Source organism: Marmota marmota, unplaced genomic scaffold, assembly GCF_001458135.2.
Source record: "Marmota marmota marmota unplaced genomic scaffold, marMar, whole genome shotgun sequence".
Taxonomy (NCBI): domain Eukaryota; kingdom Metazoa; phylum Chordata; class Mammalia; order Rodentia; family Sciuridae; genus Marmota; species Marmota marmota.
Genome location: NW_026000283.1, coordinates 6,404,709 through 6,429,713, shown reverse-complemented (window position 1 = coordinate 6,429,713; position 25,005 = coordinate 6,404,709). Strand labels below are relative to the sequence as shown.

Sequence of the window (25,005 nt, the reverse complement as noted above, 5' to 3'; positions counted from 1 at the left end):
CTAAAGAATAAATCTAACCAAGGAGGTAAAAACTCTCTATAATGAAAATTATATAACACTGAAGAAAGAAATTTTAGAAGACACTAGAAGATGGACCTTCCATGTTCATAAATAGACCTAATTAATATATTTAAAGTGACCATATTACCAAAAACATTATACAGAATGAATGCAATACCCATCAAAATGCCAATGGCATTCTTTGCAGAACAAGAAAAATAGTCTTAAAATTCATATGAAAGAATAAAAGACCCAGAAGAGTGAAAGCGATTTTAAGCAGAGAGAGCAATGCTGGAGGCATGACAGTACCTGATTTTAAATAGCACTGAAGAACTACAGTAACTAAAACAGCATGACAATGGCATAAAAATAGACACAAATACCAATGGAATAGAATAAAATACATGGAGTCAAAACAACACAAATATAGTCACTTGATCCTTGACAAAGCTACCAAAAAACATTTTGAAGGAAAGATGGGATTTTTAACAAATGGTGCTGGGAAAACTGGTATCCTTATGTAGAAGAATGAAACTAGACCTCTATCTCTCACCCTGCACAAAAGTCTACTCAAAACAGATCAAAGACCTAGAGTTAGACCAGAAAATTTGCAACTGCTAAAAGAAAACATAGGGTCAACACTTCAACATATAGGTGCAGGCAACAACTCCCTCAATAGGACTCCCAAAGTCAGGAAATAATACCAAGAATCAATAAGTGGGATGACATCCAATTAAAAAGCTTCTGCTTAAAAAATAAAATAAAATAAAATAAAAAGCTTCTGCTTGGCAAGGGAAATAATAGTATGAAGAAAAGCCTATAGAATGGGACAAAAATCTTTGTGAGTTATTCTTCTGATAGAGGGTTAATATCTAGAATATATAAAGAACTAAATAACTTAAAAGAAACAACTTCCCCAATAACCTAATGGGCAAATGAACTAAACAGACATTTATCAAAACAAGTAGTACAAATGACCAGTGGATATATTAAAAAATGTTCAAAATATTTAGCAATCGGGAAATGCAAATCAAAATTACACTGAGATTTTATTTCAATCTGGTTAGAATGGTAATCATCAAAAATATAAATAATAATGCTGGCAAGGAGAGGGGAAAAGGAACACTTATACACTGTCAATGGGATTGCAAATTAGTACAACCACTATAGAAATTAGTACGGATATTCCTCAAGAGACTAGGAGTGGAAGCATCATATGAACTTCCTATACCATTCCTGGTATTATCTAAAATAAAGTAAGCATAGTGTATTGATACATGCATATCCATGTTTATAACAGCACACTTCACAATAGTCAAATCAGAATCAGCCTAGGTTTCTGTCAAAAAAAGAATGAATAAAGAAAATGTGATACACACACACACACACACACACACAATAGAGTTTTATTCCACCTTAAAAAAGAATAAAATTGTGTTATTTGCAGGAAAATGGATGGAATTTGAGAGCATCATATTAAGCAAAATAAGCCAGACTCAGAAATCTGTCAAGGGCCATATATTTACCCTCAATTGTGAAAGTTAGAGAGAAATGGAGGTGGGGTGCAGTGGTGCATACCTGTAATCCCAGCAGCTTGGCAGGCTGAGACAAGTGGATCACAAATTCAAAGCCAGCCTCAGCAATTTAGGGAGGCTCTAAGCAACTTAGTGAGAGCCTGTCTCAAAATAAAAAAAAAAATCAAAAAAGGGCTGGGAATGGGGCTCAGTTGTTAAGTGCCCCTGCGTTCAATCTTCCTGGTACAATTTAAAAAAAAGCGTGTGGTGGGAGGGGAGGGGCTCTCTTGGTGCCTTTTGAGCCTGTCTTCTATAAAGGGCTGCAGGGGCTCTGCATCCACCATTGACTGCACAATGGTGCTGGGCTCTTGTGGATTTCAAGGCAAGGGGCCTCTGCACACTAGATAGCGAACTTGTGCCACAGAGCTCTTCCTGGGCAGATTTGAGAAGAACCTAGCAAAGGTGAACTTAATGAAATCAATCAATTTGTGAGACCTAAGGAAAAGTTCTTCACTGAAGAGAGTATCTGTGGTTTTCTTTGTCATCACCAATTCCTGTTGTTGCCTGGGTCTTTTCAGCACCAAGTCCAAGTGGCTGAAGCAGATCATCAGCTTGGATGGATCCATCACCTTGACCATGTTAGCACAGTGGGCTATCAGTCTCAAGGTCAATTGACTGGAGATTCCATCTGGTCCTTCCTGGAGGAGGAAGGAAGCCTGCTTATTTTTATAAGTTGGGAAGTCCTTTTTGAAAATGCCAGAATCCCCATTCCAAATGTCCTTGGAGAAGTTGTGATCAGGTTCAAGGGTGTACAGCTGCTCCCACAAGAGTCTCCACCCCCCAAATTCAAGCTGCTCTGTAGGAGGAGAGATGTACACAGAGGCTCATATTCTCTAGGAACTCTTAAGAGGCAAAGTACCTGGTGTCAGTCTCATGCAAGTCATAAATGCAGGATGAGGAAAAGATATTGCAGTGATTGAGGACATATTACCCTGTCAAGTTTCCTAAGGGGAGATATGACAAAATGACATTCTAATAGGTAACTGTGTCTATGGAAGATAAATGGAGAAGAGGTACAAAGATGTTTAATTTAACATCCAGGTATCTGGTGATTATTCTCTGCTCTCCTGTCAAATATATAAAAATGCATACATATATAAAATTTTTCATTTTTTAATATTATTTTGAGACAGCATCTCTTTTACAGAGGGTCTCACTATGATGCTGAGACTGGCTTCAAATTTGTGATCCTCCTGCCTTAGCCTCTTGAGTACCTGGGGTTACAGGCATGTGCCACCACACCTGGCTTATCATTCACCTTTTATAAAGGATGCTATAGGTGGAAGTGGTGGCAAAAGTTCAAGGTCAATCTCAGCAATTTAGCAAGATGCTATCTTAACAGTAAAAATAAAAATGACTGGGGATACATCTCAGTGGCAAAGCAATGCTAGGTTCAAACCCTACTAACAAAAGAAAAGAATATGCTGCCATTTAAAATAACATGGATGAAGGTGAAAGACTTCACAGTAAGTGAAATGATCCCGACATAGAAAAAAAAATACATTGCATACTCTATGTGTGGAAATCTGGAAAAAAATGTTGAATGTATTGAGAACAGTGGTTACTAGAGGATGATAGTTAATAATACTATATCATATACTAGAAATTACAAAGAGTAGAATTTGAGGTATTATTATTGCAGAATGAGTATTATGTGACATGATGGATATTATTAACACATATCTACTGTAAATATTATGAGATTTGGTATGATATTTTCATATATACATACATATGCACTGATAATATCCAACCAACCTTCTTCCACCCTTGATGGCCCAGAACCCTTCCCAGCCAGAATCAATACTCTACTTTCACATCAATTTTATTTTAGCTGCCATGTATAATAGACAACATGTGTTACTTTTCTTTCTGTGTCTCTTTTTTTCTCTTAGCATTACACCATCAGCTCCATTTATTTTTCTGAAAATTATAGGATCTCATTTTTGTTATGGCTGGATAATAAAACACCATTGTGAATACATATCACTTACCTATGGAACTAACTTTTCTCTTTTTATATATTGCTAAATATACTATTACACAACTTAAATTTATGCAACAAAATACTTTAGCCATTTTGGGGGTGTACTGGGAATTGAACTCAGGGGTACTCGACCACTGAGCCATATCTCCAGTCCTATTTTGTATTTTATTTAGAAACAGGGTCTCACTGAGTTGCATAGCACCTCGCTGTTGCTAAGGGTGACTTTGAACTCACGACCCTTCTGTCTTAGCCTCCTGAGCTGCTGGGATTACAGCCATGCACCACTGTGCCCAGCTTGCATGCATTCTTTCAGATTATATTATTGTGTGGATATCAAAATTATAATGCACACAAATCCATTCACTGACAAAATTCACTTGTTCACAGCATAAATATTTTAACAAAAATAATAATAGCCAAAAAGTGGAAACAGCTAGGCTCGGTATCACATGCCTGTAATCCCAACAGTTTAGGAGTCTGAGGCCAGTGGTCATGAGTTCAAACCTAGCCTTAGCCACTTAGCAAGGCCCTATCTCTAAAAAAAAAAAAAATAAAGGGCTGGGGGTGTGGTCAGTGGTTAAGCACCCATGAAAATTCCCAGTACCAAAAAAAAAAAAAAAAAAAGAAGAAGAAGAAGAGGAAACAAACTAACGTCCAATAAATGGGCAGAAGAAAAGAAGTACTGATTGATGCTTTAACATAAATGAGCCTTGAAAACATTACGCTAAATGAAAGATGACAGACAACAAAGGCCACATGTTTTATGATTCTACTCACATGGAATGTTCAGAAGTGGCAAGTCCATAGAGACAAAGTAGAGTAATGCTTGCTAGGGATTGAGAAAGGAAGGAAAAAGCATTACTGCTAATGGGTACAGGTTTTTTCCTAAGGTGATGACAATATTCTAAGATTGATTGTAATGATATAACTCAATATATTGTTAAAACTTTGAATTATAGAACTTACATGGATGACTCTATGAATATGCACTGCATCACAGTACAGTGACAATATGAAAAATAATGTTATATGCTTTTTCAAAAAAAAGATATTCATAACTATAAATTTTCATTGAAACAATACTTCTGCTGAATTCCATTAGTTTTGGCATATTGTGTTTTTGCTTTCATTCATCTCAACATGTTTTAAAATTTCTCTTGTGTCTTTTTCGTTGACCCAGTGGTTATTTCAGACTGTGTTGCTTAATTTTCACATAGTTTATATTTGGCAAATTTCCTTCTGTTACTGATTTCCAGTTTTATTCTGTTGTGGTCAGAGGACATAGTATGGTTTCAATCTCTTTAAGTTTAAAAATTGAGGCTCGTTTTGTGTCCCAATTTTTGGTCCATCCTGGAATCTCTCATATGCCCTTGAAAAGAATATGTAGCTTCCTGTTTGGGTTTGATTATTTTATAGATGTCTATTATGTCTATTTGTTTTATGATGTTTGTGTTAGTCAGCTTTTCATCCCACTGTGATAAATTCCTGAGAAAAACAATATAGAGGAGGAAAGATCTATTTTTTGGCTCATGGTTTCAGTCTATAGTAAGCTGGCTCCAAGGCAGAAACATCATGTTGGAACGGCATGGCATAGGAAATCTGCTCAGCTTGTGGCAGCCAAGAAACAGAAAGGGATGAGGAGCCAAGGATAAGATATGTTCCTAGGAGCATGCCCCCAGTGACCTACTTCCTCCAAGCATGCTCCAGCTACTAGTAGTTTTTACTACCTTTCAGTAATCCATTCAGCAATCAAAGGATTAATCTATTGATGAGGTTAAAGCCTCATGATCCAATCAATTCTCAAAAACCTCTAAATATTGCTGCCTGTGGAATAAACCTTCAACACATGACCTTCTGAGGAACATTCCAGATCCAAATCATAACATTCTCCTCCATACTCCAAAAGCTCATGTCCATCTCATAATGCAAAATACAGTCCATCTCCAAGAGTCCCTGCAGTCTTAATAGTTCCAGCATTGCTCAAAAGTCTCCTCTGAGACTCAGGTTACTTTAAGTTCTGAGTCCTGGTAATTATCAAAAAGCAAATTATATGCTTCCAAATGTATAATGGCCTGGGGCAAACATTCTCATTACAGAAGGGAGGAATAGTGGTATAGAAAGGAATGATGGACCAAAGCAAGATTGAAATACATCAGGGTAAACATTAAGTCCTATAGCCACATGTCCAGCATCCAAGGCACATGATGGCAGGATGTGGGTCCTAAAGGGCTTGGAAAGTCCCACCCCTATGGCCTTTTGGGTTGCAGTCCACATGTCCTCTTTCTTGGGATGACTACTTGCTGCCCACAGCTTTCTTCAGATGTTTCCACATTCCTGGCATCTCTAACTTCTTGGGGGGTCTCCAATGCAATTTTGGCTTCACTCTCATTGTTTTACACATCACCCTCTCAGGGGCTGCTTGCAGGTATTCTAACCCTGGGACATGCTGCCTGGCCTAGAATACCTTCCTTTAAAATCTTGATGGAAGCCTCCCTGATCCTTGACTCTTGTGTTCCTCATGCCTGCAAAATCAGTGCCATGTTGATGATGCCAAGGCCTGCCACCAGCAGAGCAATAACTGGGCCCTCTTGGACTATGGCTGCAGTGGCCTCAGAGTGCCTGGGGACCTGAGCATGGTAAAATGAATCCTGGGGAGGCAGCTTCCTAGGCAGTCCTATGGGAGCAAGGCACTTCAACATTTTTTTCTCAAAGTAAAAATCTTTTAAACAAGTTCTCACCTTTATGCCTTTGTGTCTGAGATAGGTGGGGTCTTGCTTACTCCTGAGATGCCCTTAAGCCCTATTTCCTATTTCTTAGTGCAAAGTGCTCATTTCTGTTTAATGGTGCTAATCTCCTCAGCTACCACACTCTTTCCTTGGCCCCAATTTTAGTGCAGTTTTCGGGCCAATCTGCAGAAAAGCAGCTTCAAATCTTTCTTCTATGCTTTTTACTCATGATTATCACTGCCACAGTCTGGCTGGGTACAAATCACGAGCCACTCAAGCAGGAACAAACTTTATTTCTGAACTCCCACAGCATTCCATGCACACTCCCCGGGAACTCTCCCAAACACCACTCACGCGGCTTCTCCAGGAACACACCACACACCAACCAGAACTCCCTCCCCGGGGCTGCGAACACACTCACTCTCGGAACCCCTCGAGAACTCAACGGGAACTCCAAAGTAGCAGGTGCACAAGGCAGCAAGAGCCATCCTATTACCAGACAGTAAAGGTCTAATATACAATTGAATACACAACCTGTTTCAATCCAACATCATCTTAATGGCTCGCCTCTCAACCATACTTCTGGTAAAATGCCAGGGGCCATTCTGACTTGGCTGTGGCTCTCAGCATCTCCCCCCTTCTGTTTAATTAAACACCAAGCATGTGGCTTAGGGACCATGCCTGTCTTAGGTTGTCCAATACTACATATGGTCCTTACCCATCATTGGATGATCTGACCTCAAGGCGTCAGCCTCCTGTCTTAGGTTGGTACCATTGCAATTGGATCTTACCCGTCATTGACTACCGGTCCAGCATACAGCCATACTTGTGGATAGGCCTTTGCACCAGTAGGGGGGGGGAGGTTCTTTGCCTCACCTCNAAAAAAAAAATTATGTAACATTCCAGCAGGCACTAAAAGAAAGCAATTTTCTAAACAATTTACATTATCCTGAAGAGAAATATTAAATATAATGAAAAGGAAAGGTGAAAGTAAACAAACAGATCTGTTAACCTCCTTTTTTTGTTCACATATTAAAACAATCCTCAACAACTGTTTACCCAATTTAAATTAAACCATTTAAATCACGTGAATAAAAAAAAATTTGGATCCATTTCTTCATGAGCACTCCTCATATATGATATATGGACATATGCACATACAGACATACAGCACAAAACAGAAGTGTGTACACATAACATACAACACATAAGACAATAGTAAAGGTCTTGTAGCTTTACACAGGTGAACTCTCCATTGCAATGTTTAAAAACTCCACAGTCAAAAAATAGAACTGAACAGAAAAACATTAACCTAGGTCTGTATGAGCTCAAAAAATAAAATAGAACTTCATGATGTGGGAAAAGGCAATAATAAAATAGATATTGAAAAAAGCATCCTGGTTACCACCTGGGTTTGACTCTTCTTTGGATATCCCATCCTTCTTCCTGTAACTTGCATATGGGTCTGAAGGTAATTCCACAAGCAAGCCCCAAGGTTTTTTACATTTGAAATAGGCTTTAATGGTGTTCATTATTCATTAGCCTCCAGGTGTGGGAGAATCACTGTCGCAGATTTAAGAATAGCCAAGCTGGAGTTCTGGATATCAGCTGTTATGGATTTGAATCAAATCATCTTCTTTTTGGTCTGTAGAAATTGCTTTGGTTAGTCTCTCTGGAATCCAAATCGGCTGCTGTTCTCCCTGTGGAAACACACAAACAGAACCCCGATTCCAGACAATCACTGGGTCAGGACCTTTCCATTGTCCTCTTAGAATATCCTTCCAAAGTACCTTGGGCTTATGTACCTTGGGCTTTTGGACACATATGCCTTTCTGCAGCACTAAGCCCTGATGAATCCAAATTTTAAAAGTTTAGAGTAAAAAGCGTTATTTTAAGTTTATCTTTGGGGGATATATACCCCTTTCCAATTCCCTCTTTTTGCTTTAATAAGTACATTTTAATAGTTTGATGAGCTCTTTCAACTGTGCCTTGTCCCTGTGGATTGTATGGGATTCCTGTTATATGAGTAATGCCAAATGATGAGCAAAATTGCTTAAAAGAGGTAGAAGTATAGCCAGGGTCATTATCTGTTTTTAACTGTTTTGGAACTCCCACAGTGGCAAAATTTTGTAAGCAATGAGCTATAATATCTTTAGTTTTTTTCTCTGGCATGAAGGCATCTTAACCACCTTCAATTTAACCTTTTAAAGCCTTCCAATTATCATCTATACTGTACTTTTAAATGACTTTTCACCACCTACAGCTTCACTCTTTTAAACGAGGCTTAGATTCTGTTTAAATCACTTTAATGTTAGTTTACACGGCTGCCCTTCAACTAAAGGCTTTTATTAAGGACTCCGTAATCCTCTTTAGACAACTTCTTTAAATCTTTTTTTTCTCTATTAAGAAACTTTGTCTCAATCTGCCATGTACAAACACCTTTTTTTCTTTCTTCCTTTCTATAGCTTTTAAAGTAAGCCTAGTTTCCTCAAAATCTTTTTAAATGGCATTAAATTACTTTAAGAATTTAACGCTAAGCAATATTTTAGAGAGCTATTCCCTATTTATGTCTGATAAAGTTATCCTAGTCGCTATCTTTTCCTTTTAGATTGAAAAACTTATCTGCCGCTTTCTCAAGCTGGGCTGCCGCCTCCTTCCTCTAACAATTTACTTAACACTCTTTCGGTTTGTTTTTTACTAATTTCTGATCCCATATTTCTGCTACAAGGATAACGCAACCCAACAATATAACACAAAACAAAACCGAAACAGAATGAAACAAAAACGGAACAAAAAATCGTTGTATCAATTTTCCTATTTTCTTGAAATGTATATTCGTTGTCTATCTTTATCTCTTCCTCAGGGCTGAACAACTTCAAACCTTGAGCCAACCATTTTTCCTAGTTTGCCTGAGAAAGTTCTAGGGACAGGCAGCTCCAAGCTTCAGGCGTTCCCCACATGGGCCACCAAATGCCGCAGTCTGGCTGGGCAAAAATCACTGAGCCACCACAAAGCACTTGTATGTTCAAACAGGAAACTTTATTGCCTGAACTCCACAGCATTCCACGCACACTCCCTGGGAACTCTCCCGAACGCCACCCACGTGGCTCCTCCAGGAACACACCACACACCAACCGGAACTCCCTCCCCTGGGCTGCGAGCACACTCACTCTCAGAACCCCTCGAGAACTCAACGGGAACTCCAAAGTAGCGGGTGCACAAGGCAGCAAGAGCCATCCTATTACCAGACAGTAAAGGTTTAATATACAATTGAATACACAACCTGTTTCAATCCAACATCATCTTAATGGCTCACCTCTCAACCATACTTCCGGTAAAATGCCAGGGGCCATTCTGACTCGGCTGAGGCTCTCAGCAATCACAGTAAACCTGACTGAAGGTAGCCATCAATACCTATGCAACCAGCTGATTGCTGTACTGCCTTGATATTTCCTCTGCCAGGTGGAGTGTTCTGTCATGTTTAAATCCATCATTGCATAGTCTTAGGGCATAGACAAAATGAAGACAAACACTTTGCCAGAATATAACACAAATGGCCTCTTGTCCAATTCCTAATAGAGTCCTTGTTCCCATCTAAAATCCAATGAGTACAGTATTTGCTATTTACATTCCTATCACCATTCTGGTCTTCTAAAATCATGCCAGAATTGCCCATTAAGTTCTGTTTCCAACATTCTCTGGCTTATCTAGCCTGCATCTCTAAACTTTTCTAAATTCCTCCTTTAAAACATTTCCAAAGTCTTCTGAACCACATGGTCAGGTACAGTCACAGCACTATAACTTATCTGTATCCATATCTGTGTTTGTGAGCTTTTTGTTGCTATGACAAATACCCAAGAAAAACAACATAAAGGAGGAAAGATGTATTTTGCCCCATGGTTTCAGAGATTTCACTCAATGATCAGGGGCTCCATTTCTTGGGGCCTGAGGTAAGGCATGATATGGTGAAGGAGCATGGTAGAAGAAAGCTACTCAGCTTATGGCAGCTGGGAAGCAGAGAAAGGAAGCAGCCATGCATATGCTCCATGGGCATGTTCCCAGAGACCTATTTCTTCCAACCATGCCCCACCTGCCTATAGTTTCCACCACCTCCCAGTAGGTCATTCAGCTATCAGTGATGTCAGCGTTCTTATCAGTTCCCAAAAGCCCCACCTCTAGACATTGCTAAAATGGGGAACAAGCCTTCAACACATGAACTTGTGGAAGACATTCCAGATCCAAATTGTAACAGTGTTGTTCAAGTCTTATATTTCCTTCCTGATATTTTGGTAAGTTCTTCTATTATTAAAAATGGGATAATGGAGTCACCATCTATTATGTAGAATTTCTATATCTCCCCATTGTCTGTCCATTTATGCAAGTATTTTGGGACTTTGCTGTTAGATGCATATATGTTTATAACTGATATATCTTATTGATAGATTACCATTTTAAACATTATATAATATCTTCTGTTTATAACTGATATTTTATAGATAGAACAAACATTTTAAACCTCCTTTTCTCAAACAATTTTTGTCTTAAAGCCTGCTTTATTTGTAAAGCTACTATAGATCTCAATTGATTATTTACTTGGAATACTAACCTTTTCCACCCATTTACTTTAAACATATTTGTGTCTTTGGGTCTAAAATGAGTCTCTTGTAGACACAATATATTTGGATGATGTTTTTTTTCCAGTTATCTATCCTTCTGATCTTTGCCTTTTAAAATTCATTCACATTTAATATATTTACTGATAGGGAACAACTTCTGACATTTTGCTATTTGAATTTTAATATATCATGTCTTCTCCCCATTTTCTTTATTACTGACTTTTTTGTTTCATTATTTTTTTATATTATACAATGTTGATTCCCTTCTCAATTCCATATATATATATATATATATATATAAAATTATAAATTTTCTTAATAGTTCCCCTGGGGATTACAATTATAATGTTAATTATAACAATATAGTCCAAAGTAATACCAACTTTATTTGAAAAACCTACCAAAACATTTGCTCTAATGTAGCTCCACCCCTGCAACATTGTTATTTTCATAAATTTCATATTTATATATTATATACCCATATATTATATTATATACCCATATATTTTTATACAGTAGTTTTAAAAGTCATATGTTAAAGAGTTACATTCGAAAAATAAACTAATACTGTCTTTTGTGTTATCCTATATAGTTACCTTTACCATGTGCTTTATTTTTTGGCTTGGATTCCAGTCCAATATAGGCTGGAAGTTTCCCTTTTGTATTTCTACTAGGGAAGGTCCAGTTCATAGGAAGAATGTTTAGTCCAAAAAGAATACAAATACCATCTGAGATCAGGGTTGACCAGATAAAGATGGGAGTGAATTTCCACACAAGTGCTCAAGGATGTCATGGCTCAATCACTTGGTTTTTTTGATGACAGGGATTCTCAGTTCGTCTGCTCAGGATGAGGAGGGAAGTGTGCAGACAGCATGACTGACCCAATAGGAGGTTTGAAGTAGTAACCAAAAATACAAGAGATGGAGCTGAGACTAGAGCAGTCTTCCTACAATCATCTATTTGACTTTGACACTTGCCTAGGAATTCATTCCGCTGTGCAGGATATTTTCCTTTCCGAGTTCCTATGAACAAAGCGGATATTGGCTCACTGCAGTTCCTACCTCAGCTACCTTGCCTGTTCTCCCAGTAGGTGGTGCTGTGCCGAGGGAGGTTGGTCCCAGCAAACCTTGCGGCATGAGTCAGAACTTCTCTCTGTGACACTTCACGTCCTGCGGCGCAGAGGTTGATGTGGTGGTGAGAGGATCAGCTTTCTTCTTCGTGAGGAGACTGAGGAGGTTGAGGGAGGAGGAGGCCAGGACTGAGCAAATACTGAAATAGCACTGAGCGAGGACTGTGGGGAGAGAGTTGGTGGCTGCAGACTCCCCGGGCTGCAGCGGAAGTAGCAGCGCGAAGCCGTCGCTCTACTTCCTAGGCCGCAGCAGCCATGGCGGTGGAATTTGGCGACCACGCCAGTGGCTTTCGCCATAACGAGGTGGTCCGGTTCATTAATAATGAAGTTCTCATGAACGGTGGTGGCCCGGAGTTCTACATGGCCTTTCGCTCTCGTCCCTGGAACGAGGTGGAGGACCGGCTTCGCACTGTGGTGGTGGACCCGCAGGTGCCTCGTGCCCTCAAGAGGGCGTGCACCTGGAGCGCCCTGGCCCTGGGCGTGCGAGTGGTGGCCAGGCAGCGGGAGCAGCAGGGGCGTCGGGTCCGTAGGCTGCAGGATCAGGTGGAGGAGCGCGAGGCGGCTTGCTGGGCGCTGGCTTCCGAGTTGCAGCGGCTGCGTGAGGAGCGGGATGAGGTGGTTACACAGTTGCTCTTCACCGGATCTGCCTTGCAACAGGCAGTGAATGAAAGTGATATGCTGCGTGGGAGGCTGTTCCAGGTTGAAGGGGTGGCACAGGTTGCCCCCCCAGCCCATGATATAGTCCCTAGTCTGAGAGCCGATCAACCAGGGCCTGCAGTTTGGCCCCAGAATGTAGAGCAGCAGCGAGAAGTGGGAACCGTAGGGAGAAATGACAGGCTGTATTTCGAGGCCCCAACACCAGCCCCGACAGCTGTCCTTTATATGCCAGGACCCCCGACTCCTTGGGCCTCGCCTGTGCAACCCCCTGTGCAAGTCCTGGTGCCACAGTCAGTCCCATTCCCACCACCGTTACCAGTGGGATTCCCATACTTGCCACCTCCACCACCTGCAGGAGTCATGGAAGCAGAAGCAGGAGTAGTCCCACTTCAGATGCCACCTGTGGGGTTCTGTCCACCTGGCTCCTGGGTTGCAGGGAACTTCCAGAATGAGACAGTCCCTCTGTGGGACCAGAGATACTATGTCCAGGCTGAAGGTCCTGCGAACCTTCAGGGGTCTGTCCTAGGGGACAACAGAAGCGTCAGCCAGGAAGGTCTAGAGAAACCCCAGGTGATGGCTCCCCTAGTCAACATGGGGAACTGTGGCCAAGAAGTAGTTCCACAGAGGTCCCAGGGAATGCTCCCCCCTGAGGACAGTGTGTGTCATATCCAACAGGAAGAACCAGAGCAGTCTCAAGGGATGACTTCCCTAGTTGACATAGGGAGTCACATCAAGGAAGAAGGTCCAGAAATACCCCAGGGGATGGTCTCCCTGGGAGACACAGGGACCCATAGCGAAGAAGAAGGTCTACAGAGTGTTCAGGGGATGGTCTCCCTGGTTGACCTGGGTAACCACAGCCAGGAAGAGAGTCCACAGATGCCCCAGGTAACACACCTACTTGAAGAAAGTGGGCACCATAGCCAAGAAGAAGTTCATCAGAGGCCTGAGGGAATGTATTCCCTGGAGCACAGCAGAAGCCACTGCCAGGAAGAAGGTCTAGAGAGGGCCGAGGGAATGGCACCCCTTGAGTTCAGTGGGATCAACAGCCAGGAAGAAGAACATTTACAGAGAGCTCTGGGGATAACTTTCTCAGGGTTGAACAGAAGTCATGATCTGGAAGAAGGTGCAGAGAGGCCCCAGACAACTCCTGTGTGGGAGAGCTGGAGTCAAGCTGTGAGAGAAAGCCCAAAGAAACAGCAGCCTCAGTGGCAGAAGGCCAAGCAACCACAAGGGAAAAGAACACTAGGTTCCCAGCATCAGGAGAAGTATGCCTCACGCTACAATCAAGAGAATTGGGTCTGCCTATGGTGTAAAGCAATGAATTTTTCATGGTGCACAGCTTGTTACAAATGCAAGAAAGCCTCTGTGCCAGTTGAGGGTGGAGGTGTCAACACAGGACAAACTCACTGATTTCAGGAAGGTAAGTAAGAATGGAAACACTTTAAAGAGAAACCAATTTCCTAAGTCCCCCCCGCCACCTTCTGACCAAAAGGTAACTTCACAGAAAATATGATACCAAAATTATTCAGAAAATCAAGTAAAATAACCTATTATCTCATTACTCAGATTAACTACTTTTTACTATTGTGAACACAAATGTAATTATTTATATTATTTCATTCATTTACTTCAACAAAGAGAGGCTATTGAAAAACACTCTTTAAATTGGAAATTTCTCCTAACTGCATTTAAATTTTGCAGGTGGTGGATTCTTGATGGCTGTTATGGAGTGGTTTATACCCTGGAGAATCTGATTATGAAGACTTTCCCCATGCAACCCCTCTTTTCTATTTTCTTCTTAACCCCCTTTTCCTGAAAATGCTATGTATTTGGGAAAAGCCGTATGGTTATAGAGTTATGAGCTATGTTGAATTTTAGAAAGCACTTTTTCTTGAAAACACTCTTGTCCCTTTGGAAACTACTATAGTGTTCATGTTTGATTCTTTTTGGTTCTTAAGTTTTATAGGTGAGGTCCTGTTTTTTTTGTCTTAATCCCACTTTGTTGCTGAAGAAGCTGAATCTTGCCCACTAAAAGATCTCATCAGAGCTGAAAGAAATTACACCTTGGTTTTGATGGACCCATACTTTACTGAGACCCCTCACCACTGGAGCTGAGAAGAGAGGAAATCAGTGAAGAAGAGATACTTTGGTACTCTTCAGGTGGACAATGAAAAACTAAATTGCTTTGTTAGCAATTAATTTTTCCACTGGGACAAGGAATTAACTTGTAAGAGTTTGGCAGGGGTTGAACTGTTAAATTCTATATATGATAGCAAATTGATTAATTTCATTTAATTCTAAAAAATGTTATTAACTGAACTACATGGTATTATCTGGTGCCTATAGCATAATCTTTTTCTGTTGTTTAAATGATAGGAAAGAGCATAATTTGAGATACAGTATAAGTCAGGAATATCTTTTTTTGCCTTGCATGTAGTATGGCCTTGGGTAAAACCAATTGAAATAACATTCAGATCATTGTATTCTGGGGGCAAAGTAATTGAGTGACCAAACTACTCATCTCCTTGGTCACAAAGGAGACAAATGAGCAGTGGCAAATACCAGCAAGGTGTCCTCATGAAAGTGTGGACCAACTATTATCCTAGCTGCCCTGCAGCCCACCAGAAAGATTACTGAACTGTCATGAAAAAAGGTAGTGTTTGGGGAATGTTGACTATACATTCTAGCCCTCCCGGCTGCCCCCATCTCAAGTACTTTTCCATCTAATAGTGAATAACAAAATGGATTCCAAAGACAGACATGGGGCAATGCTCTTTGTATGGCCAGTGCTTCTATTAGAAGAACTAATTGGGTTAAAATAGAATGGAATCAGGGCTAGCACTCCAGAGTGCTCTTGGGTCCCTTTTCTTCCACTGGATGTGTTATGCAGGCTCTCTGTTTCCCCAAGGCAGCTTCAAGGCAACGAGGAGCCAGGATAGAGCCCAGGGGGTGGGAGGTGAGAGTTGAGATCCACTTCCAGTCTGAACAAAAGGTTTCCCAAAGTTCCCTTGGAGTTCCTGCCCACCTCAATGATGTTAATGAGGGGGTTTTCTGATCCTAATTAGCAATAAAGAGTTTGAACTTCTCATATGTATCCTGTGTAGTGTGTATGGTGTGGAGGTGGGATTGGGGGTGGGAGGCAGATTTGCTTAGAGGTGGCAGATTAAATCCTTTTCTCTATCGCAGTGAGATGAAGGGAATTTCAATCTCATTCCCTATTGGAGGACTCCTTCTCTTCTTTCCATTCATCCAAGAATTGGAGGTACCTCTTTGGTGCCTTCACTATCCAGGTCCACTTGGTCCCTTGAAGGTGGGCATGTCTGCTGTTCTAAGGCTGGTGGGACATGCAGAAAGGGGGCTTAGGTAGGAGGGTGCTTCTGCCTAGGCTAGAGTCCTAAAGCTTCCCTCCATGTATGGAGAAGCCGTTTCCCTTAAGTCTTGTCTCCTCCAGGCCCCCTGATGTCCTATGAGCAGAAATTTTCCTCCTGCCTTTCTGCTCTCCAAGGTACTGTCCCCTCCTACACAATATCTTCAAGGTGCTCATGATTCTGGGAAGTAGCCATGCTGTAGGCTGTTCAGAACAAATATTCCATGAGGTTAAGGGGAATGGAGGCTGGTTACCTGCTTGACTTAGGGACAGGAATGGGAACAGAGAACAAAAGTGACCTTGCCTCACTAGAATTTTCACTTTCCTAAGAGCTAATGATTATGGGGGGAGAGCTTTGTTATTGGAAGGGGAGCATTGGAGTGGAAGGGATTCAATATGGACATCAAACCTAAAGTTAATGATTTATTGGGATGCCTTGGTTACTTGGGAGGGGAGTATTAGAGAGGAAGGGATTCATCACGGACATCAAACCCAAAGCTATGTTGCCTGTGTTGAGGCAGACTTTGTGATATTCATGTTTGCTGACAGTTCCTTGAAATTTTTGGAATATAGGACACAGATGAGACTTGGGAATGTTCCAGCATAATCTATTTTCATGTACCAGCAGGTCATTCTAGATCTCACTATAATTGCTGCTTTTATGGCTTCAAAACAGACTCTGCTATTCATTGGCACACATTTAGGTCTATATGAAAATAGATTCCCTCTATGCGTAGCTTTTATGTATTTTAATATGATTATACAGTCTTCCAGGGCTGACCTTTTTCAAAGCAACCTGAATTCATTGAGGCTGCCAAATCACTATTTTCTTTTAGGCTGGGTACACAAAAGAAAGGGCAGCAGGTGTCTATGACAAGAGCGTGGGCTTTGAAGCCAGAAAGACCTGAGTTCAGAAACTTGCTCCATTACTCACTAGCCATGTGACCTCAAAGAAATTACTAAATTTCTCTGGGCTCCAACAAATTTTAGTTCCCATTCCCTACCATTGGAGTTCTGATCTTGATGCTAGGGTAATGAGTATAGGTTTTATTAGGGGCTAATGGTGAGAGCTACCATTGAGTGCTAACTGTGTGCCAGACTCTCTAAGCATATTATGCCTTTTGTTGACTGTAGTTATGATAAGTATCTATATTAATATTTCTTCAAAATGGGCATTATCATACCATTTTACAAATGTGTTAAGTCAATACCCAAATTTGGTGATTGGTGAAGCCTGGCTTCAAAATGAAATTTGGCTCCGTATGTCTGTATTTGTAGGGCATAATGTAGCATGTGGGGCATGTTGCATCAGAAAGGAGGAAACCTAACTTGCTATCCGCTTCCTGGTCCTGAGGCCACATGTGGCTAAGATAGCGCCTGGCGATCAGCCAGAAGGCATTGCGGTGAGGAAAAATCAGACTACCTCTGGGATAGGCTCAGAACCCTTCTGCCCTCGTGGATAGCTGGAGTCTCCTATTACTGCCTGTAGGATGGGTATACACGTGAACTCGCCCCACCCTGCTGACCTTTACCCTGATTGGCTCCTGTGCCTTATATTAGCTGTGTGTGTTTATTCAATAAACTGAGATCCAGCTTTGACTGGTCTCCCTGATTGTCCTCTGGCGGGGGAGGGCTGGGTTTGGGCGGTCAGTGGGCCTTTCCTTTCTTGGTTGTCCTGGTCAGGGCATGCTCTCTCCCAATCTCTCCTGCAGGTCAGGAGGGAAGGGGGGGGAGCTAAAAACCCCGACATGTAGTCTTCCCATTATATCATATAACACTATCTTAACCTTTTACCCATTTTGAGTAATATCTCCAAATTTTAGGATGTGAGACTATCTAGGCTGCCAGTGAGTAGGACCATTTATAATCTTAATCATGAGGACTCCCCAAGTTTCCTCATTGACTAATGTTTATTTTTTATATTTAATAAAAATATTCAGAAACACATTGAAATAAGTATAGGAAGTGTTGCTGCACTAGGTATCTATAACCCAGAATACCTCATACAATTCTTTGAGTATAACGCCCTATTTTGTTCACTGTTGGAAGCGTTCTCTTCAGTGGACCTAGGAATTCCTCCAGTCAATTAAATTCTGACCTGTCTGGTCTAACTTCTCTGGGGTATAAAGCAATTGTTGATAAACATTTTGTCATCCCAAGTGTCAATTTTAGAGGTAAACAATGCCCTTAAGATCTTTTTTTTTTATTACTTTGCAGATCAGGTAAACAGCAAGTATTCAGGACAGTGTTGTTATCAGTTGGGTAATGTACTCTGTGGAAGTAATTGTTATTGCCTTCAATGAACTTGTGTTCCATTAGAAAAAAATAAGGTAAGTATTCAACAGACTGTAGTTTTCAGCCTTTTCCTCAATTGTTAACATCATCTTTTGGCCTGTAGATGTCATTTTTTTGAAAGATTCTATATAGCAAAGGGCATCAATTAGTAAATGATTATTTTCTCATTTAAAATTAAGAATGCCTCTATAAATGTCCCTCTCACAGTCAATATACTTCTAACAAGAAACAGTCTTTTACCATTTGAGTATAGGATTTTTGTGATGATTCATTGAATTGTGTTATTACTATTATTGTTACATGCAGCTGAATCACAGGCAAATGGACCATTTTTGTAGGCTCTTTGTAAGAGTGAAACTACCTCAGAATCCATTCAATACTACCATCTTTTTTTGAGAGAGAGAGAGAGAGAGAGAGAGAATTTTTTAAATATTTACTTTTTAGTTTTCGGTGGACACAACATCCTTATTTTATTTTTATGTGGTGCTGAGGATCGAACCCAGCACCCCGCGCATGCCAGGCGAGCGTGCTACCGCTTGAGCCACATCCCCAGCCCATCTTAAAAGTCTACCTACTGTCTTGAGAGGCTGAGGCAGAAGGATTGTAAGTTCAAAACTAGCATCAGCAACTTAGGGAAGCCCTAAGCAACTTAACGAGACTCTGTCTCTAAATAAAAACTTAAAAAAGGGCTGGGGATGTGGCTGAGTGGTTAAACACCTCTGGGGTAATCCCTGGGACCAAAAAAAAAGTTTATAAATTTGGGGAACACAAGTTATGAGAAACCTCTGTAAATGCATACTAAATCCTAGTATTTGCTAAAGGATTTTAGAAGTATCCAAAGTCAGTATGTACCATTTTGGGTTGTAAAGCTTCCATGGTAGCTAGATGGTTTCAAATTGTGCCCCCAGTGAACCACAAAATTGCTAAGAAAGTTGGCTTTGCTTTACTTCAAAGTAACGTGCAGTATTATAGCTTCACTTGAGACATTGTCCAGGTCTTTGATTTTTATGTCTATATCTACTATTTTAGGCTTTATTCTTCATTCTGCACTACATTACTAAAATTATTGCACACAAGGCAGAAACCTATGATTACTTTTGTGGTAAGCAGCATTAAACCATATCCTAGTGTTTATTAAATGATGACAAAGCACTCTCTCAGGGTTTTGTCTATAAGTAAAAGTTTTAGGGGATTTAATATCATTTATTTTTTGCTTGATATATGTTTATTTTGATCATTTTGATGAACAACATTGGCTCCAGAAAAGGAGTGAGAAAATATTGAAAATTTCATACTATTATTACTAAAATTCCCAAAATTGCATAGTTTTGAAATTTTAGAATATAGTTGACCTGCTTTGTAAAAGACTCATACTAGTGAATTCCCAATTGATCAAAGATTCTAGCATTTTTTCATGAAATCCTTATTACTGAGAAGGAAAAGAAAAACACTGCCAATGTTGCCTTATGTAACTACACAATGCATTTAAAAATCTACCATTAGCTATTTTGTTTACCAGATGATAATAGTTAATTTGTATTTTCAAACCTGTTTAGGGGATGTTTACAGTCCATTTCATTTTATTCCTTTTCCAAATTTTGGTGTTTGTGATGTATAGACCAAAGTAATAATTCATGTTTTAAAACATCAAAAGTTTTTTTTATAAATGTTTAGACAAAAATACATTGACAAAATAACAGTCTTTTGGACTTAATCTTGTAGATTAAGTACCAGTGGTGGAACTTTATTTTTGAGCTTCCAAAAAAAAAATGTACCTGATAAAACATGGAGTATAATTCAACTTTCAGAACAGATTTTTAGATGGCAAGTTGGAGCCTCATTTATATAGAAGTGATATTTGCTTGTGATAATGTCATACTCTGAGGGCCCCCACCCAGGGTCAAGGGAGGCAGAAAGATGATTCAGTCACAATCCAAAGGTACCTGGATTGATAAGGCCAAAAGAGCTACATGATGATTTATTTCTCTGTCAAGCGTTGAGGTTTGGAATGTGAAGAATTGTTTCTACCAAAGTGAGGCAGACCACGGGGTAACTGTTGTTAAATGATAAATGTCAAAATAGTCAATGTCAGAAATGATGTAAAGGAGGCAAATTAGAAGCTTCTCTACTTGCAGAAAGTTCTCACTATAAGGGAAAGAGGAAGGGGAAAGGGAGGGTGCTAACTAGATTCCAGATACTGTGCTAAGATCTAGGCTAAGATCTTCCAGGGGTTTACAAACTGTAGAAAGAATAGTCTAAAGTATCTGTTAGGTTCAAGGGACATCGTATACTCACTTTCATTTATCCTCAAGGGAAAGGTAAGAAAAAACGGCTAAGGAATTGCCTTCATTTGGTCTAGAAAGGAACAAAAAGAACAGTGGGTCAATAAGACATTTGTATATCCATGTTGTCCCAGAATATAAGATGCCTAGATCACTTAATTTTTTTTTTAAGAAATGGAGTCTTGGTTTGTTGCCCAGGCTGACACCAAACTTCTGGGCTCAAGTCCTGAGTAGGTGGGACTACAGGTGCATGCCACTGTACCTGTCTAGATCACTTTAAAAACAAACCCAAAATTATTCAGTGTTCTGTGACCTTGAATAGATAAACTGATGATCTAGATTCTAGGCTTATAAGCCTGGAAAACAGACCTCGACACTCAAGAACTTTCCACGACATAGTAACAAATGAGATCCAGGCCAAAACAGTGTGTCTGATCTAATAACCCATATCAGATGTGTTGTGTTACTGTTACCCCAAGAATAAAACCTCAGAAGCAGGCAGTTTCAGCTAGCATTAAGGGGCTTTCTTTTAGGATAAGTAAAAGTGTTTTGCATAGAACACAGAAATATAAACAACTTGCCATCTTGAAGAAATCATGCAGGTTCAGAATGTCAGTTGAGCTAGATGTCCCATTGTAGAGCCCTATCCTTTCCTCTGTCAACATCTCTTAAGTGAATTGTAATAGTCTGTTTGCTTGTCTTCTTCATTAGCCTGTAACATACTTGAGTGCAGGTCATATGCTTTTATTATCTCTATCCTAAGTACCTACTGTATTATCTGATATGTAGTAGGTGCTCATAAATGGTTTAAAGAATAAATATTAAAGCAGGCTTAATAAATACAACAATCCTGTCTTTGGCTTCTCACTTTCAAAAGGGCTTTTAGAGAAAAACAGCCTCCTATAGCCAGATATTATCTAAAGGAGGTGCTTTTTTTTTTTTTTAAAAGAGACATTTAAAATTTTTTTCTTTTCAAATTTTTTTGTAGAGGAAGTAAATTTTAGTAAGTGCTGAGAGAATGTGTAAACTCATCACAGGTGACAATATCATAACACTGTCACTGGAGAATTCACACCTATAGATAAGCTAGTGGAAGAAGAAAGTTAGCTTAGAAAGGTTAGGGAAAAAAATTTTTGAAATGTCAGATCCACTCTATAAAACTGACCACCCTTGGCATGGTTCTTTTAAACTACCTGGACTTGAGAACAGCCTAGGGCTTTTGAAATGAAGACAATTAGCACCTCAGACAGGGCATCCACATGCAAAATTCTATCACCTCTCAGAGACCTTAGGAGGTGACAAGTTTAGATAAGAAGACACTTTCAACCTTGGCTGATGGTTTTTCTAACTTTTAAGGCTTTTTATATTTGATTTAAATGACATCTATATTCTAAAAGATTGTAGTTTTCTTTAAACTGTATATCTTTCTTCTTCCACCCTATGATTTTCACTTCGTAGGTTATTTGAAAACAAGAACAAAATCTTTCCCTTATTGAGCGAGGCTTGAGGAAACAGATCTTGTTTCTTGCACACAAATGAGAAACAGTTCATTTCCCCTCTGTTTCTCTCTAAAAAAGCACCTTCAGCTTTCATTTAGAGCACAGGCTGGAAATGACATTTGGGGTCATCTGGTCCAACTGCATCTGATAGACGGACAAAATGAGGGAGGGAGGGAGGGAGGGAGGGAGAGAGAGAGAGAGAGAGAGAGAGAGATTGAGATTTAGTGGTAAAACATGGAATATAATTCAACTTTCATAATTGTTAGACTAGGGTCCTTCCATTTCATCTTGATGTTTTAAAGGTGGGCCCAAGGTATGTAGATTGAATTGTGTGTGTGTGTGTGTGTGTGTGTGTGTAAAAGACTATTTCAGTGATTTTATTGTCTTGAGTGTTAATTTTATTCACTCACTCAGAAAATATACTTAGCATCTACTATGTGCCAGACACTGGGATACAATATTGAACAAAGCAAACAAAAATCCTGCCGTAATAGACCTTAAAGTTAAGTCGAGGAGACAGATAAATAAACAATTAGTTAGATTATTCTGCTCCTAAGTGATTTATATTTGTTCTTGGGGCTCATTCCCTAACCATTTGTCTAAGAGTACCTCTACTATGGCCATTGTTCTCTTGTCTCATTTCCCTCCCTTTCCTCTCTCATGGGTATGAAGAGAGTAGAGGAAGACAGCCATTTCAATTCCAATTTTCTCATACTTCAAGCTCAGCATGAAGGTTTGAATTTGCTAAAGTCAGGTTTAGTACCAGTGTAGCTCTCGAGTGAAGATGTCAGTATTTTTCATCAACACTGCACTAGTGGGCTGGCTCAGCTGTCAGCTTGCTTGTGAGATGACAATGAGGTACTGGATGTGAGAGTTGTACTATTACCTTATAATTTATCTGTTCCTTTTTTATACAATTTTAGTTGTGCTGAACCCCGCTGTACCTGGCTGCTTTGACAGGTGTGCTATTTTAGCAACATGGAACAAAACACAGAAAGAAAAGAAGAATGTATGGTATGCTTGTGCTGTCAGATCCAGGTTGCTGTGTTCCTAAGTTTGTAGACGATTTGTTCAGAGTTGTTCAGAGATGAAAAAAAAAAAAAAGAAGAAGAAGAAAAAGAAAAACAACAACCAACACCAAAACCGGTTAGGTTTAGTTTTTAACCTATGTGACACTGAATATTCTCACAGTTCATCTGACAGGGTGTTACCCATAATGACCAATATAAGAGGATCCTCTTCCTTGTCTTTTTTTTTTCATATCTGAAATATCATCATTGTGATTAATTTCTCTGGACTTACAATTTGCTTGCTCAAAATGCAGAGCCCTTGGTGGACTAATTTCTCAAGTCCTTAACATTGGAGTATGTATGCATTTACATATCACTCCGATTTCTTCCTTGACCCAAGCTGTGAAAAGATGTAGCAGGGAGTTGGTTAAAAACACATGAGGTTGGAAGATGATAAGATCATCAGTTTCCTAGAGGCATCCCCAAATGTCACCTTGAATGCTGTTTTTAAACAAAATTTTTGTAGTGTTGAAAATGACTGTAGGAGGCTTTTGTTGGTGGGTTAGCTACTAAGGCTGGTCTCTCTTCAATCAAGGAGTTACTACTGGCTACTGCTAAAATTTAGAGGGTTGTTATAAACTCTAGTAGGTAGGGCATAAATATCTGCCTTTGGTGCAAACTTTGTGCCTTGCACCAAAGGCAGATATTGAGATTCATTGAGGATTTAATATCATTTTCTCTACTGAGATCCCAGCCTTGCCATATTCTTAAGGAACTAGCCTCTGAAGCAGTGGAAGCAATACAACAGACAACATAGCTTTAGCTCTTCAAATTCCAATTTAAAAAGTCTTTTACATAATCTAAAGGTACACATATAAGGCTGTTCAGCTTTCAGCATTAAATAAAGTCTTATTCTGGTGATAAGTGGAGGACATTTTTGGGAGATGTTACTTAGCATATTTTGAAATAGAAGCCACCCTATATAAGAGAAGGAAATGAGGTTGAAAGGTTTTTTTAAAAATTAATGACAGTTTAGGTTTAATTGTAGAAGAAACATTCTCCAGAAATGACAGAGAATAAAAGTTACAACACAGTCATCAACACTTGCAAAATGATACATAACAAATTATGTGGCTAAAATGCTGAAATCTGAGCCCTGTACACCAAAGTGTACATACACATCCACATAAAGACAAAGAACCAGTTAAATGATTCATTCTTTCATCTAAGACCTATTACATAGATAAATTTGAAACATATTTGCACATGCTTTCCCCCTGCCCCCCACTGTCTTGCTGAGTTGCTGAGGCTGGCTTTGAACCTGTGATCTTCCTGCCTCAGCCTGTTGAGTTGCCGAGATTACAGGCACGCACCACTGTGCCTGACTCTGCACATGCATTTTGATTTTTGTACCTCAACCAGTATTTTGGGATCTTAGACAAGGTGTCAGGAAAAATCAGTATGTGTTCAGGACCAAGATTGTTTAAGGGACCAGGAGTATAGCTCAGTGCTTACCATGTGTGAGGCTCTTGGTCTTATCCCCAGAACAATAAAAAATAAATAACCTGTTCATGAGGTAGGAGGAGGAGGGGGAAGATTCCTCAAAGTCTGCTGTTCACCTATGACTTCTGACCTTGCAGAAAGAAGCCCCATGGTCATGTACAGTAGTAATTGTATACTTATAGTTTTGGTTTTAGAGCTTTGGGGCCTTTCATTTTGTCATTCTGTTTCTGTCACACACAATGACATGCATAACCTGCCTCTATCATCAACCCCTTTGGGGACAAATCATCCCCAGTGGCCCTGGAGGAAAATGCAAGCGCAGAAGTATTACCAAGCACTCCTTTCTGTGTACAAGGGCTA

General features: G+C 39.9%; 1 protein-coding gene across 1 annotated transcript; it reads left to right on the top strand.

Annotated features, from left to right (window-relative positions):
• Positions 1-12,287: 12,287 nt before the first annotated feature.
• LOC125614386 (testis-expressed protein 13D-like) lies at positions 12,288-13,535 on the top strand (the record flags this gene model as incomplete). The annotated part of the gene is made up of 1 exon (XM_048797103.1): positions 12,288-13,535. A coding segment is annotated over exon 1 (1,248 nt), but the record flags the coding sequence as incomplete, so codon positions are not given.
• Between the last annotated feature and the right edge of the window lie 11,470 nt (positions 13,536-25,005).